Source organism: Serinus canaria, chromosome 27, assembly GCF_022539315.1.
Source record: "Serinus canaria isolate serCan28SL12 chromosome 27, serCan2020, whole genome shotgun sequence".
In the NCBI taxonomy this organism is placed as follows: domain Eukaryota; kingdom Metazoa; phylum Chordata; class Aves; order Passeriformes; family Fringillidae; genus Serinus; species Serinus canaria.
This window is the reverse complement of record NC_066340.1, coordinates 1175054-1187782: the sequence shown is the minus strand read 5'-3', so window position 1 is coordinate 1187782 and position 12729 is coordinate 1175054. Positions and strand designations below refer to the sequence as shown.

Genomic DNA, 12729 nt, shown 5'->3' with positions numbered 1-12729 from the left:
CAAATCCCTACATCCCCAGCACAACCTCCAGCTCCACCACCCCAATCCCTCCAGGACATCCTCTGCCAGCACCCCGAGGACCCCATCCCCGCCCCTCCAAGCACCCCCCATCCCAGCCCCAGAGGGATTCTCCCTGCACCCCTTAACCATTCCCCGTCCCAGGCTCCCCAAAGCCTCTTTCACCCCTCAGCACGCCCTGCCCCAGACCCTCGAGGACCCCACCCCCGCACCCTCAGCACCCACCTGCTCCCCCGGCCCGCCCCGCGCCCCGCCCCGGAGCCCCCCCGCCCGCGGGGCCGGTGCCAGCCGGGGCCGTGCGGGGCCGGTGCCGCGGGATGCCGGGGGGTCCGGGGGAGCCCCGGGGGCCGCCGGGGGGTGCGCGCTGCCCGGCCGGCAGCTGTTGCTGCTGACGGCTCCCTCGGAGCCTCCGGGCGGCCGGGGCAGCGGTGACTAAGCACTTTGGGGATTTCTACTCTTTATTATTTTATTCTATTATTTTCTCCCGCTTTCAAGCGGGTCCTCCCCCCTCTCTCCCCCGCTTCCCCCTCCCATCCTCATCTTCCCCGGCCGCCCCCGCCCGGGGCCGGGCGCGGCAGGGCGGGCGGAGGGGTTCCCCCTTCCGGCCACCGAGAGCATGGGAGCCCCGGGCCGGCTGGGCTCCAGAGCTCGGTCAGCCCTGGGGTGAGGCGGAGCGGGGCCGCGCCGTGCCGTGCCGCGCCGCTCCGGGGCCGGGCCGCGCTCCCCGCCGCGCCCGCGGCAAGTTCCGCCGCTCCCGGGGCGCGCAGAGCGCAGCGGAGCGATGCCGGTGCGCCGGGGCCATGTGGCCCCCCAAAACACCTACCTGGACACCATCATTCGCAAATTTGAAGGACAAAGTGAGTACCGCACCCTCCGATCCCGCTCCGCTCCCCCCGCGGCCGGGGCGGCCCCCCAACTTCGAAGCACAGCGGGGAGAGGAGGGGGGGAAGGCGGGAGGGTGTCCCCGGGGGCACGGAGGCGCCCCTGTGACCTCCCGAGGGGGGAGAGGGGTGGGCGACAGCCAGGCAGTGTCCCCGCGGGTATTTATAGACAGGGCGACACAGGGGGACGAGCCATCCCGGCCTCGGTGTTTCCCCGGGGGCCGGGGACGCCGCGACTCCCCGAGTCCCCGGGCTGGGGCGGAGTGCCCGGGCTGGCGGGGAGGGGGTCCCGGCCGGCTGGACGGGGGGACAGGCTGTACCCCAGCGCAGGCGGGCTCGCTGCCTGTTTGCCTTCAACTCTGCGCTCTCGGCGGCCGCCGTCCCTGGTGAAACGTTGCCATTTGCTGTTGCTCCGAGTAATCCCTTTATATGAATTTTTTGGCTGGTTTCGTGTCAAATACAGCGAAAAGTCCGTGCACACAGGGGAGCGCTGGCTGGGTGGGGGCGCGGGGGTTCCGCTCCCACTCTCTGGGCACCCCAACGGGGCTGGGTCCCCCTACAATGCTGGGGATAACGGGAGGGGACCAGGGGACCGGGGTCCCCCAAAAACTGAGCTCGGGGGGCTGCTGTGGGTTTGTCGGGCCGTGCACCCCCCACTACCCCGGCTCGCTGGGTTGGGTTTTTTTTTTTTGTGGGTGTCCAAGTTTCCCGAGTGTGCAAATTCCCTGGCGCTGCCATCCCTGCAGGCTCTGCGCTGCCTGGCCTGGCAGTGACTGACGTGACCCTGGGGATGGAAAGTGAGAAAAACTGTCCCTGCTTCCTATCAGTTCCCCCTGGGAAGCGGCGGCTGGGGAGCAGCGGGGCCACGCGGTGAGGCGTGACAGCGAGGACAGTGCCAGGGCCCCGCTCCCTGCCCGCTCCCTGCCCGCTCCCTGCCAGCCATGTCGGGCACCAGCTGGGTTCTGCCGAAACATCGCCCCACGCTCCCCCGCGGCAGTTTCGTGCTGTGACAGGTGTTGGGAGACAGCAAACCAGCACACCTAATAGATCTTTGCTACAGGCAGTGAGTTCTTCCCCGCCTGTGGGTGCTGCCCTCACCCCCAGCACCGCAGCTCCCATGGGTGTAGCTGCTCCTGGGGAGTCCCCGCTGCAGCCAGAGGGGCCCAACTCTTCCCTGCAGAGCCCTGGTACTGTGGGACCAAGGGCAAATCTGCAGGTGAGAGCAAGACAGCAAATTAGGGGTGAAAAAACCCCCAAGGAGACCTGGCTCTGCAGCTCCTTGCCATCCTGGTCGTGGTCACATCCCTGTGCTCAGCACAGCTTGCTCCGGCGCCCTGCCAGCCCTGTAAATCCTGTCCTGCGCCAGCCCAGCCTGGATCCAGACTGGATCCAGTCCATGGAGCTGACACTGGATGGGGAAACTGTTCCTCAGAGGTGGGGAGTGTGCCCCAGGAGCAGGGCTTCGGGAGAAGGTCCCCTCCTGGTGCTGGCAAAGCAATTTGGATATAGAAGGATCGGGAAGAAGGAACTGGGAAATGTTTTTCTGTGGTGGTTTGTGCTGTTTGCAGCATCAGCACCAGCATCAGCCCTGTGTGGGGAAGAGAAGGGTGCCAGAGTGGGAGTCCCCCAGAAAGGGCTACCAAGGGGCTGTCAGAGGGTGGAATGAAGCAGGAGACTTGTGCAGCATCCCTGGGGACACTGGTTTTACTGGGAGGCATCCTGTAGAGCTGGGACTCTGCAGGTGCCTTGGGGGACAGCCCTGATGTGCCTGGGAGGGGTCCCCTCACCCCACCAGGTCCCAGTGCTCAGTGTCACAGCTGTGCAGAGGTTCCTCTTGCATTTGGGTGAAATTCCCCGTGAGGCTGGAGTGCAGCAGGGTTCTGGAGCACGCAAGCTGCAGATGCCATTCCTGGGTAATCCAGGAGATTATTTGGGGTCTGGGCTGGGAGACAGCCTCCAAATGGACCCTCTGCTCAGACTTGCCTTCAGCTCCAGCCCAGACCTGATGCCAAATGATGAGGGAGATGGTGCTGGGGGAGATGTGGCATTCACATCCCAGCAAACCTGTCCCAGAGCCCAGCACTCCCTGATATCCTTAAAAAAACCCCACAAAATCTAACCAAATCAGAGCTCACCCCGAGATAAGGATGGAAGTGGCTCCATGTGGGCTGGATGATGTGGGCTGTGCAGCACTGCCACACACCCTGGCAAGGCAGCAGGTCTGGCCCCAGCCCAACCTAGGTGGCTGCAGCACCAGGAGGGAATGGGGCAGCACCACTCTCTGCCTCAGTTTCCCTTTTCTTTCCCTTGAGCATAGGGGCTACAAAGCCCAGCAGAGTCTGGATTTCACCTTCAGCCCAAAGGCACAATTATCCTATAAAACATTAGGAGAATCATTAATGTGATGGGTTTCACCCCTGCTTCCCATGAAGCCAAGCCTCACACTCACTCCTCCTCTTGCCCCTTGCCTGACTTCAGTCCAATCTGAGCAAGGGTGGAAAGTCTCTGAGATAACTCAGGTCCCTGATAAGCTCCTGGGTAGGGACAGAGGCTGCTCTCCCCTCTGCCTGCAGTGCTGGTCAGGGACAGATTGCCCATTAGACAGCAGAGAGTCCCCACATGCCAGCGGTGAAATGTCAAGGCTGCAGGGATTGGCCAATCCCAGCAAAACTGGCTCCACTGAGAACCCCCCCTTCGGGTCCCCCTGTCCCCACAGTCACAAATTCACACTGAACTGGGGACACTTTCTCTCTCTGAAAAGCAGAGCAGTACCTGGGACTGTGTGGGCTGAGGTCAGCCACTGTCCCCCCAGAGCTGTCCCCAATGTCACCTGAGCACGAGCCCCACAGCGGGTGACATCAAAAACCCCAAGCTCGCCCCCCCACACCCCGGCTGTCCCCAACCCCCGTGGGTCCCCAGCACCCCTCTAAGCCTGGTGCTCTCTCTCCTGCCTCCCTGCAGACCGCAAGTTCCTCATTGCCAACGCCCAGATGGAGAACTGTGCCATCATCTACTGCAACGACGGCTTCTGCGAGATGTTCGGCTACTCCCGCGTGGAGGTGATGCAGCAGCCCTGCACCTGCGACTTCCTCACGGGCCCTGACACCACCAAGAGCTCCATTGCCCAGCTCACCCAGGCCCTGCTGGGCTCCGAGGAGTGCAAGCTCGAGATCCTCTACTACCGCAAAGACAGTAAGAGCCGCTCTGCGGGGTGAGCCAGCGGTGGGCGGTGGGACCTGCCCTGCACTGGGGACACAAACAGGCTCAGGGCTTTGCTGAGAACCAATCCACAGTGGCTCCTGGTGGAATGGAGGCACCTCTGCTGGCCTGGAGCACGCTGGGACCTTGAGCAATAGAGGGTGTTGTCAGATTATTTGGGAATCAGGTCATTTGTGAGCCTTTGGGGATGGCTCGGAGCTCCTGGGACAAGCTGTGTCATTGCTTGCGGGATCCCTGCACCAGGAATGAGAAGCCAGGCTCGGACACAGGTCTGCCAGTCCGTGCTCCAAGATGAGAGGAGACAGACCCCCCATCTCTGCTGAGAGTGGGTGCAGCTGATGGGCTCAGAGCTGCCTTTGCAGTGAGCAGGATGCGGCTGTGCGTGCACAGATGGAATTACGTTAAGATGAAAATGAAGCTTTGATGGAAAATACGAGTGATTAGTTCTAATACAGCAGGAAGTTAAATAAATATTTAGTGCTTGATGCTGCAAAACAGCAGTGGCCAGAGCTCCCAGGGGCAGGGAAATGCAGGGCCGGTGCTCACAGGAGGTTAAAAATATGAAGTGTTTCCTTGTTTTAACCTATGGAGCTTTCCCATTGCTTCAGATAGTATTGATGGGGGCTTGGCCTGAGCACAGGGCAGCACCCCACTGCTGGCAGCTCCCGCACAGCCAGTTAGAGGAGAACCACTGGAAGGAAAAGGAAGGAGCAGGCAGGAACCCTGGCTCCCAGCCCAGCACCCTATCTTGGGGGCTGGCACCCGGGTGTCCTGGCCTCCCTCCCAGCCCCTATCTCCCGGGCTGGCATCCAGGTGCCAGTGTATCAGAGTTATTCACTGGCAGCACCTCGGCGTGTTAACCTGGCAGGACCTGACCCTGTGTGGTGGCAGAATCGGGCCACTCAGTCGGGGCTCTTCCTGTGGGGCACTCCTGGGTGGAGAGGGGCCACGAGTGGTGCCAGGTCTGGGTGCAAGTCCCCCCCTTCAGCAGTCTCAGGGCCTGGCTGGAGCCCAGCACAGTGCAGGAGACACGCAGAGAAGTGGCACACGCTGTGCCCTGCTCCCATCCAGTGCCAGTGCGTGGCCATGCACTGGCTGTGGCAAGGACAGCATCTGCAGCCCTGGTCCATTTCCTTCCTCTCTCCCTCCCTCAGGATAGTTTCCCATTCTGTCCCTGGGGACTACTTTGCCGGTGAGCCTGATGCATCACCGTGCTCCCTGCTTTGAAGCATTCCTGCTGGGCTCACGGGATGCTCGGTGCTGTCCTCAGAGCCCCGCTCTTCCTCTAGGCCATGGGGAACTCTCATTGCAGCTCTGAGCTGCTTTCTTCTCTTTTTTTATTAAAAAAAAAAAAAAAGGGGAAAAAATAAAAAAGCCCAGAAGCAAACCCTTCATGTCTATTTTTAAAACCCAGCCCCACCAGCAGCATGCTTTCCAATTGTTTCCCCCCAGCACTCAGCCTGCGACCGCTCGGCCCATTATAAATGGGTCTTATCGGCGAAGAAAAGGCTTTTGCATTATAGGGAGCTGCTGCTTAATTAGCCAGCAGAGCTCCGAACCTGCCTGTCCTCTTTTTCATACCAGCAGCACCAATCTCCAGCCTCGACCTGCTGTTTATTACTGCGGTACTCCCGGCTCTGCAGCTCGCGGGGTTGTTTCCTGGCTTTTTCTGGCTGACAGAGGCAATATTAAACCCAAAATCTGCCTGTTGGAGACACCCAAGCAGGGCCAGGTGGAGGAAGGTAGGAAGGGGCCACCCAAGGGTGTCTGGGCCAGTGGGTTCTGGGGTCAGGCAGGATGCTGAGTGATGGGGGATGCGTGTCCCTGGGGATGGCCTGGCTGCTCGGTCCCCACCCATGCTGTCATCACCTAATTATAATTATAAACAGAGCCAAATGAGCCAGGGGTGCCAACAGTGAGCCCAGCTCCCAAATGGAACCAAGAATGGAACCTTCCCATGGGGGAAGGTGGGACCAGCCCAGGCAGAGCAGTTGTCCCTCCCTGCCATACCAGCCCCAAAAAGGCCTTGGAAAGAGGGAAGAGCCCATTTGCAGCGCGTGTGGGCTCTAATCCTCAGCTCAAAGCTGGGAGATCAGTGAAAAGTTAATTTCCTTACAAGATGCTACACAGCTGGAACTGGCCCAGACAGGGGGGTCAGCACGGGATCAGCTCCTGCTGCAGCAAGGACCAGCCACAACCCCCAGCCCTGCAGACACACTGTCCACTATGGCCAGGGAGAGCTCAAATCCTCCAGCATCCCCTGAGGAGGACACCGAGGAGCTGAGCTGCATCCAGAGTTGTTTTTTTTCCCTCCCCAGGTAGGGATGTGCTTTGCAGCAAAGCCACTGGCCAGGACTCATGGGGTCCCCAGAGCAGGAGGTGGCCACAGGTGCTGAGTGCCACAGGGGTAGCAGGGCCTGAGCAGCAGCAGCTGGTGGCACTCGCTCTGCTTAATCTGCGTGAATGTGATGCTGATGAATATGAAAGGGGAGATGTGGCTGTGACAGCTGGAGCAGCTGGTGGGGCAGCCCCAGCCCCTCCAGCCTGTCCTTTCCTGGGCAGAGCCCACAGCTTGTCCCCTCCAGCAGCAGTTCGTGTCAGTCCCCATGGAACTGGGATTAGGGACTGGGATCAGGCCAGCAAACTCATAACACTGCTGCAGAAGCCAGGATTTTCCCCTGGGAGGGTCAGAGAGTGATTGGGGTGCCCTGTGCCACTCAGCACATCCCCCCTACAGGTCCCCGTGGAGGGGCCCGAGCAAGCAGCCAGGCAGGCATGGGTTGGGGGGTGCCACCACACCCAGAGGGGGCAGGGGCACTCATGTGACACATCCCCTCTGTCCCCAGCCCAGGGCACGTCCGTGGCACTGCACCTCTCCAGCAGCTGCTGCCAGGAAGCCTGGCTGAGGCAGGGGGATGGATCCAAGCCTGGCTGAGGCAGGGGGATGGATCCAAGCCTGGCTAAGGCAGGGGGATGGATCCAAGCCTGGCTGAGGCAGGGGGATGGATCCAAGCCTGGCTAGCAGGGATGGCCAGCTGCTAGGCAGGGTGGATGCGCGGGAGGTCCAAGCCTGGCTAGGCAGGGGGATGGAGCCAAGCCTGGCTGAGGCAGGGGGATGGATACAAGCCTGGCTGAGGCAGGGGGATGGATCCAAGCCTGGCTGAGGCAGGGGGATGGATCCAAGCCTGGCTGAGGCAGGGGATGGATCCAAGCCTGGCTGAGGCAGGGGGATGGATACAAGCCTGGCTAAGGCAGGGGGATGGATCCAAGCCTGGCTGAGGCAGGGGGATGGATACAAGCCTGGCTGAGGCAGGGGGATGGATCCAAGCCTGGCTAAGGCAGGGGGATGGATCCAAGCAGGGTTTCTCCAGCTTTGTAAACAGCAACGTGTGACGTGCCCAAGGGGTGCACTGGGAGCAGGATGGCAAATCCCACCAGCAGCTGCTGCATCCTGGCACTGTCAGGGATTTGGTGCTGGCAGCCCCAGGGAGCCTCTGCTGCTGCCCCGTGGTGGGGTCAAGGCAGGACTGAGGGCACTTCTTGGCTGTTGGAGGAGAAGGAAGGCACAGCCAGCTGACAAACCCCAAGCCCAAGTTGAGCTCTTGGCTTGTACAAACCCATGGGGTTTATGCCAAGCTTGGGCTGTTTGTTGCTTGCTGTTTGCTTTAAGGGTCAGTCTGTGACCTCTGGAAAGGGATGGACACCAGGGCCCAGCTCCAGATGGGAACTTATAAACATCCCTCCTCACAATGGCAAAGCTCTGGTCCCAGAGATCCTGCACTGCAGAGCCAATTCTGCCATCCTGGCACAGCTGTGCTGCAGCTCCAGGCACCCCCATTGCCCTGGCAGTGCCCCAGGGCCACTGTGACCAGGGCAGAGACACATTTTTCATCCCCACAGATGCTTTTTGCTTGGACCTGATGTCCCATGAACAAAAGGACGGGCCCAGATCACCCCCAGCACCTCTAAGGATGCTGCCTGGAGCAGGCTTTTCCTGAGATCCCTGCCCTGGCAGAGATAAGATGTATTTTGCCAACCCACTGTATTGATCTAGGACCTCTTTTGGCCCCTGGGGATCAGAACATCCACCTGCACTGAAAGCACCCTGCTAGGTTTGGATCTTTCTCAGGGCAACATTTTGGTAGGTACCCTCAGCCAGCTGATGCTCCTGATTTTCCTTCCCCTCTGCAGCTTCCAGCCAGTGAGGCCTGGAAGCACACAAATCCCTGCACAGGGCAACCTCTGTCCTGCTGATGTTACTTAATAAGGTCATTTTTGGCTGGCCTGGTGTCCTGGCAGGTTTCAGTCTCCTGATGCCCTGTCTGGGTGTGGGGAGAGGGGCCAGGGCAGACCTGTGTTGCACATTCCCTCCCTGGGCAGGGGGATGCAGACCTGCAGGGGCTCACCCCAGCTCCCAAGAGTGACCAATCTCCCACTAGCTCAGACTCTCTCTCCATTTTTTTTTCCACCCCACCTCAGGGATTTGCTGTAGAGCCTCCCAGCAATCTGCACTTCCCTTTGAAGTTCCACCCAGCCCCTGACACTGATTTATCCCAGGATGGGAGCACAGCTTGGTCCTCCAGGCTCCTCTCTGGGCGTGCCAGGCACAGCTCTGCTCCCATGCCCATCCCCTCTGTGCCCTCCCCAGCCCCTCTCCCCTGCTCCTTTATATAATACCACTATAGCTTTAGCCACTCTGCCATGAGACCCTGCAGATTAAATCTCCTAGCTGGGGGGAGGGCAGGCCTGGGGAAGAGCTCTAGGCACAGATTAATAGCTCTCTTTTTTAATATTCATAACAATGCTGGCTTGTGTCCGGCTCTGGAAACCCCCGTGTCCTGTTGATTAGTTTAATACTGATGATACTGATGACAAATGCATTAACCACCAGTGCCTGCAGGGGATAAGGGGACAGGGAGGGAGGGAGGGCCCCCAGCAATGACATTTTTAATGTTATTAAGTGTTGGTTTTTATCAAGGTCAGAAGACACGGTGGGTCAGAAAGCACAAACCTCCAGGCACTCACTCGGCTTGGGGGAGCTGAGCTGGGTGCTGGAAGGTCAAACAGAAGTTTTTAGGGTCAAACAGAAGTTTTTAGGGAATGAGCTGGTTTTCCCAGCTCCTACAAGCCTACCACGTTGGCTGTGGGACCCTTCAAACCACCATCCATGTCTTACCCCACCTGCCAAGGCCTGTCTGCAGCCCCCAGGCTGGGTTTTACCCCAGATGGGCACGGGCACCCTCATGCTGGTGGCCACAGAGCTCAGGCAGGTTGTGAATCCCCCCAGGGCTCCTCCAGGAGATCATTGGGTGGCTGGATAAAATTAGATGGATGGAGAGAGATTAGCTGAACAGCTGAAGGGAAGGGACAGTCAGAGGGATGGGGACAGTGGATCGAGGAACAAGGATGGGAGGGCAGGGCTGAGGTGCCTCGTGGGGCTGCCTCAGCCACTGGGGCTACAGCAGGGCCTGGTTTTTGGGAAGAAGGATGAGCAGGCTCAGCCTTCAGCAGAGCCCAGGCTGGCTCACCATAGGGAAACTGAGTCAGGGCAGAGAGTGCCACAGCTCTCCCAGCTGCAGCCTCTCCACAGAGCTGGGGGTGCCCCAAATCCTGGGGGAATGCCCTGTCTTTGGGCCAGGCTGAAGGGAATCTGCTGCTCCCATCCCTGACTCTGATATTCCCTCATTCCCTTGACACCTCCATGCTGTGGAGGTGACCCACACCTCCATGTGGGTCAGAGCAAGGCACTGAGTCCCTGGCATGCAGGGCTGTGCCTGTTGGGGCCACTTTTGGGGTGATTCCCCTGGTTTTGGAGGGGAATTAACTTTTGGCCAGCCCTGAATTGGCCAGGTAGTTAGACTAGATTATTGCTGTAGTTCCCTCCCAACAGAAATAGTCTATTTTATTTAATTTAAGAAGGGATCAGTGAGGGGCTCACAGTGACATTGGCCAGGGCTGCTCAAGCTCAGCACCTCCCAGATTTGCAGGATCAAACCAGGCACCAGCTGCCACCCAAACCCACCCCCAGCCACCTCCCAGCTGCTCCTTATATCCCTCCAACTGGATGTAACTGGGCCCAGTTTTCAGCTGTTCAGCACTGGCCATGGGATTAACCCTTTCCTGTGCCACACAGGATCCAACCCCCCCTGAGAACAGCTCAGAGCCCATCTCCTCCCACTGCCATGGAGGAACTTAGGGAGGAAACCTGAGGCAGTGAAGGAGTGCAGGAGGGCAGAGCACCTGAGCCAGGACTGGGCTGTCTGGATCAGAATTCCCAGTGCAGGGGGAAGCATGGGGTTGGTGGCTGCCCATGCCAGTGAACCTTGTGGGTTCCAGGAAGTCAGTGATGCTTCAAAATCACCTCTGGGGGGAAAAACCTCCTGATTTCTAACACACCAAAGGAGAAAACATCGCTGAGTGGGCTCCCCTGTGCACAGCCCCTGCACATACCAGTACCAGCATCAACATCATCCTGGGGATGGCACCGTGTCACCCCACCGGGCACGTGCCACCTCGCTCCCTCAGCATCACTTACAGGGCATCTCTTCATCTAAAGATCCCTAAAAATCCTGACAAAGGGAGGGAAAGGAGTCTCTTCTCCCTGCTCCACACAGAGGTAACCTGTCACTTGCCATGCAGCCCCCAAACAGCTTCATCTGCCCAAAATCCACTCTCTCCTCCCCAGCTCACACATTTTAGTGGATTTCCTCTCCCTTTGGTGAGCAGTGGAGAAAGAGAGAGAGAGAAAAAGAAAGACCAAACGAACAAAGCACAGCTGCTGGGGTCTTTCAGCAGGTTTCACCATATCCATTTCTTTCCCCTTCTTGTGCCTGTGTGTGTCCGTGTATGTGCACATCCCTGACGTCAGGGCAGATTTTGAAGTTGCCCGATGCCGGCCATCTGCTCCTGATTACGGGAGGCCCTGAGCTCCTTAAAATTATACGCAGGAAGGCCAGCCTGCCCCTCCCGGCTGGAGCGCGGCCACGGCCGGAGCGGGAGCGCCGGGTCGGGCCGGCCGCGCATCCCTGCCCGGCTGCCAATCCCCGGGGAAAGGCGACAGCAGCGATCTGCACCGGGCAGCCCTGCCGGGCAACGAGGTGGTTTGGTTCCCTACCGGCTGGAATGGTACCTGGCTGCTCCATCATCTCTAGGAGTTTTTTGGGGGGTTTGCCAGAGGGACGGTGACAGTGGCTGCAGCTCGGGGGGTCCCGCTCCCAGCAGTGCCAACAGCTCAGGGAAGGGACTCGGTGATTATAGGATTTTTTGGAGGGTTTGGTGGGAATAAAGATGGAAAAGGAAGTGGGCAACCACCTGTATCCTTCACTAGGTGCTTTGGAAAAGACCTGCAGGTGTTCTCAGTTGCCTCTAATTGCAGAATGGTGCCTGGCTGCTGCACAAGAGGAGCCACAGGGTCGAGCTGCCATCCAACAGGAAAATCCCTGTGGATATATTTGGGATGCTCCTCATCGCCTCCATCACTGCCAGGACACTGAGCCAGTCCTTGTGCCCCCTTTGTGCCTCGGTTTCCCCATGGCAGGACAAGAAAAGGCCATGCCTGGCCACTCCATGTCTTTAGGGAATGTCCCTGGGGGCTGATCCCACCCGGTCCTGCCCCCCACGTGGGCTCACCCCCATTGCCTGCATCCAGCCCCCAAAAACTGCCTGGTGATTGCAGGGCAATTAACTGCAGCGTGATTACAAGCAGGATGCTTAATGAGGTTAAACCACTACCTGGGACTTCCTGAGTTCTTAATTACTCACTCTTTAATTGCTGCTCTCAAGTACATTAATATAAATGACTGTCTGGGACAGAAAAAAAGAGATGTGATCAGTGTGATTGGGATGCTTCAGGGTTTTGGCCCTTTCCCAGAGCCCAGATCGTGTTCCACACCCTCCACTACCCACCAGCAGGGATCACACCCATCAGAGTGCTCAAAACCCCACTTTTCTGCCAAAAGTATTGGGTGCTGGAGGGGAGGGGGAGGTCAGAGTCTCCTGAGCAGCCCCCCTGAGCCTCTCTCTGCTCGGCAGCATCGTGTTTCCGCTGCCTGGTGGATGTGGTGCCTGTGAAGAACGAGGAAGGCGTCGTCATCATGTTCATCCTCAACTTCGAGGATCTGGCCCAGCTGATCGCCAAGAGCACCGGGCGGAGCCTGCACCAGCGCCTGTCGCACAGCTGGAACAAAGGTGCGTGCCCGGGGGCGGCGGGGACCGGCCGGGCAGCGCAGCCCCCTCATCCCGGGGCTTGCTGGGGAGCACGGGGGGACTGAAGGATGCATCTGAGTCTGGGCAGGATCCTGCATGGGAAGAGGTTTGTGTTTTTGCACGGCCGCAGCTCTGCCTGCTCAGGGGCTGGTCCAGCCAAAGCCCAGCTGGATGGGAAAAGGCTGTAGGAGCCAGCTGTGCTCCCCTTGCCCTCACAGCTGCCTGCACACACTTCCCAACATCCCAGAGACCTGGGGAACAGGGCTGGGGACTGCCCAGCCTGTTCTGCATGGGATGGTGCATTTTTGAGAGGAGGTCTCGCTGGAAGTGGAGCTGTGTTGTCCCCTCCATGAACCCCCCCTGCATTGCTGGATCTTTTCCATCTTTAACACTGGCTTGGGCTGGG

The 12729-nt window shown here is 59.3% G+C and overlaps 1 protein-coding gene across 1 annotated transcript in view; it reads left to right on the top strand.

The window, feature by feature from the left end:
• The first annotated feature begins 799 nt into the window (after nt 1-799).
• Nucleotides 800-12729, top strand: part of KCNH6 (potassium voltage-gated channel subfamily H member 6) — a 33655-nt gene continuing 21725 nt past the window's right edge. The window contains exons 1-3 of the mRNA XM_050985549.1: nt 800-875; nt 3861-4091; nt 12150-12305. Coding sequence (XP_050841506.1) covers nt 800-875; nt 3861-4091; nt 12150-12305 — 463 coding nt within the window. The remainder of the gene's footprint in view (nt 876-3860; nt 4092-12149; nt 12306-12729) is intronic.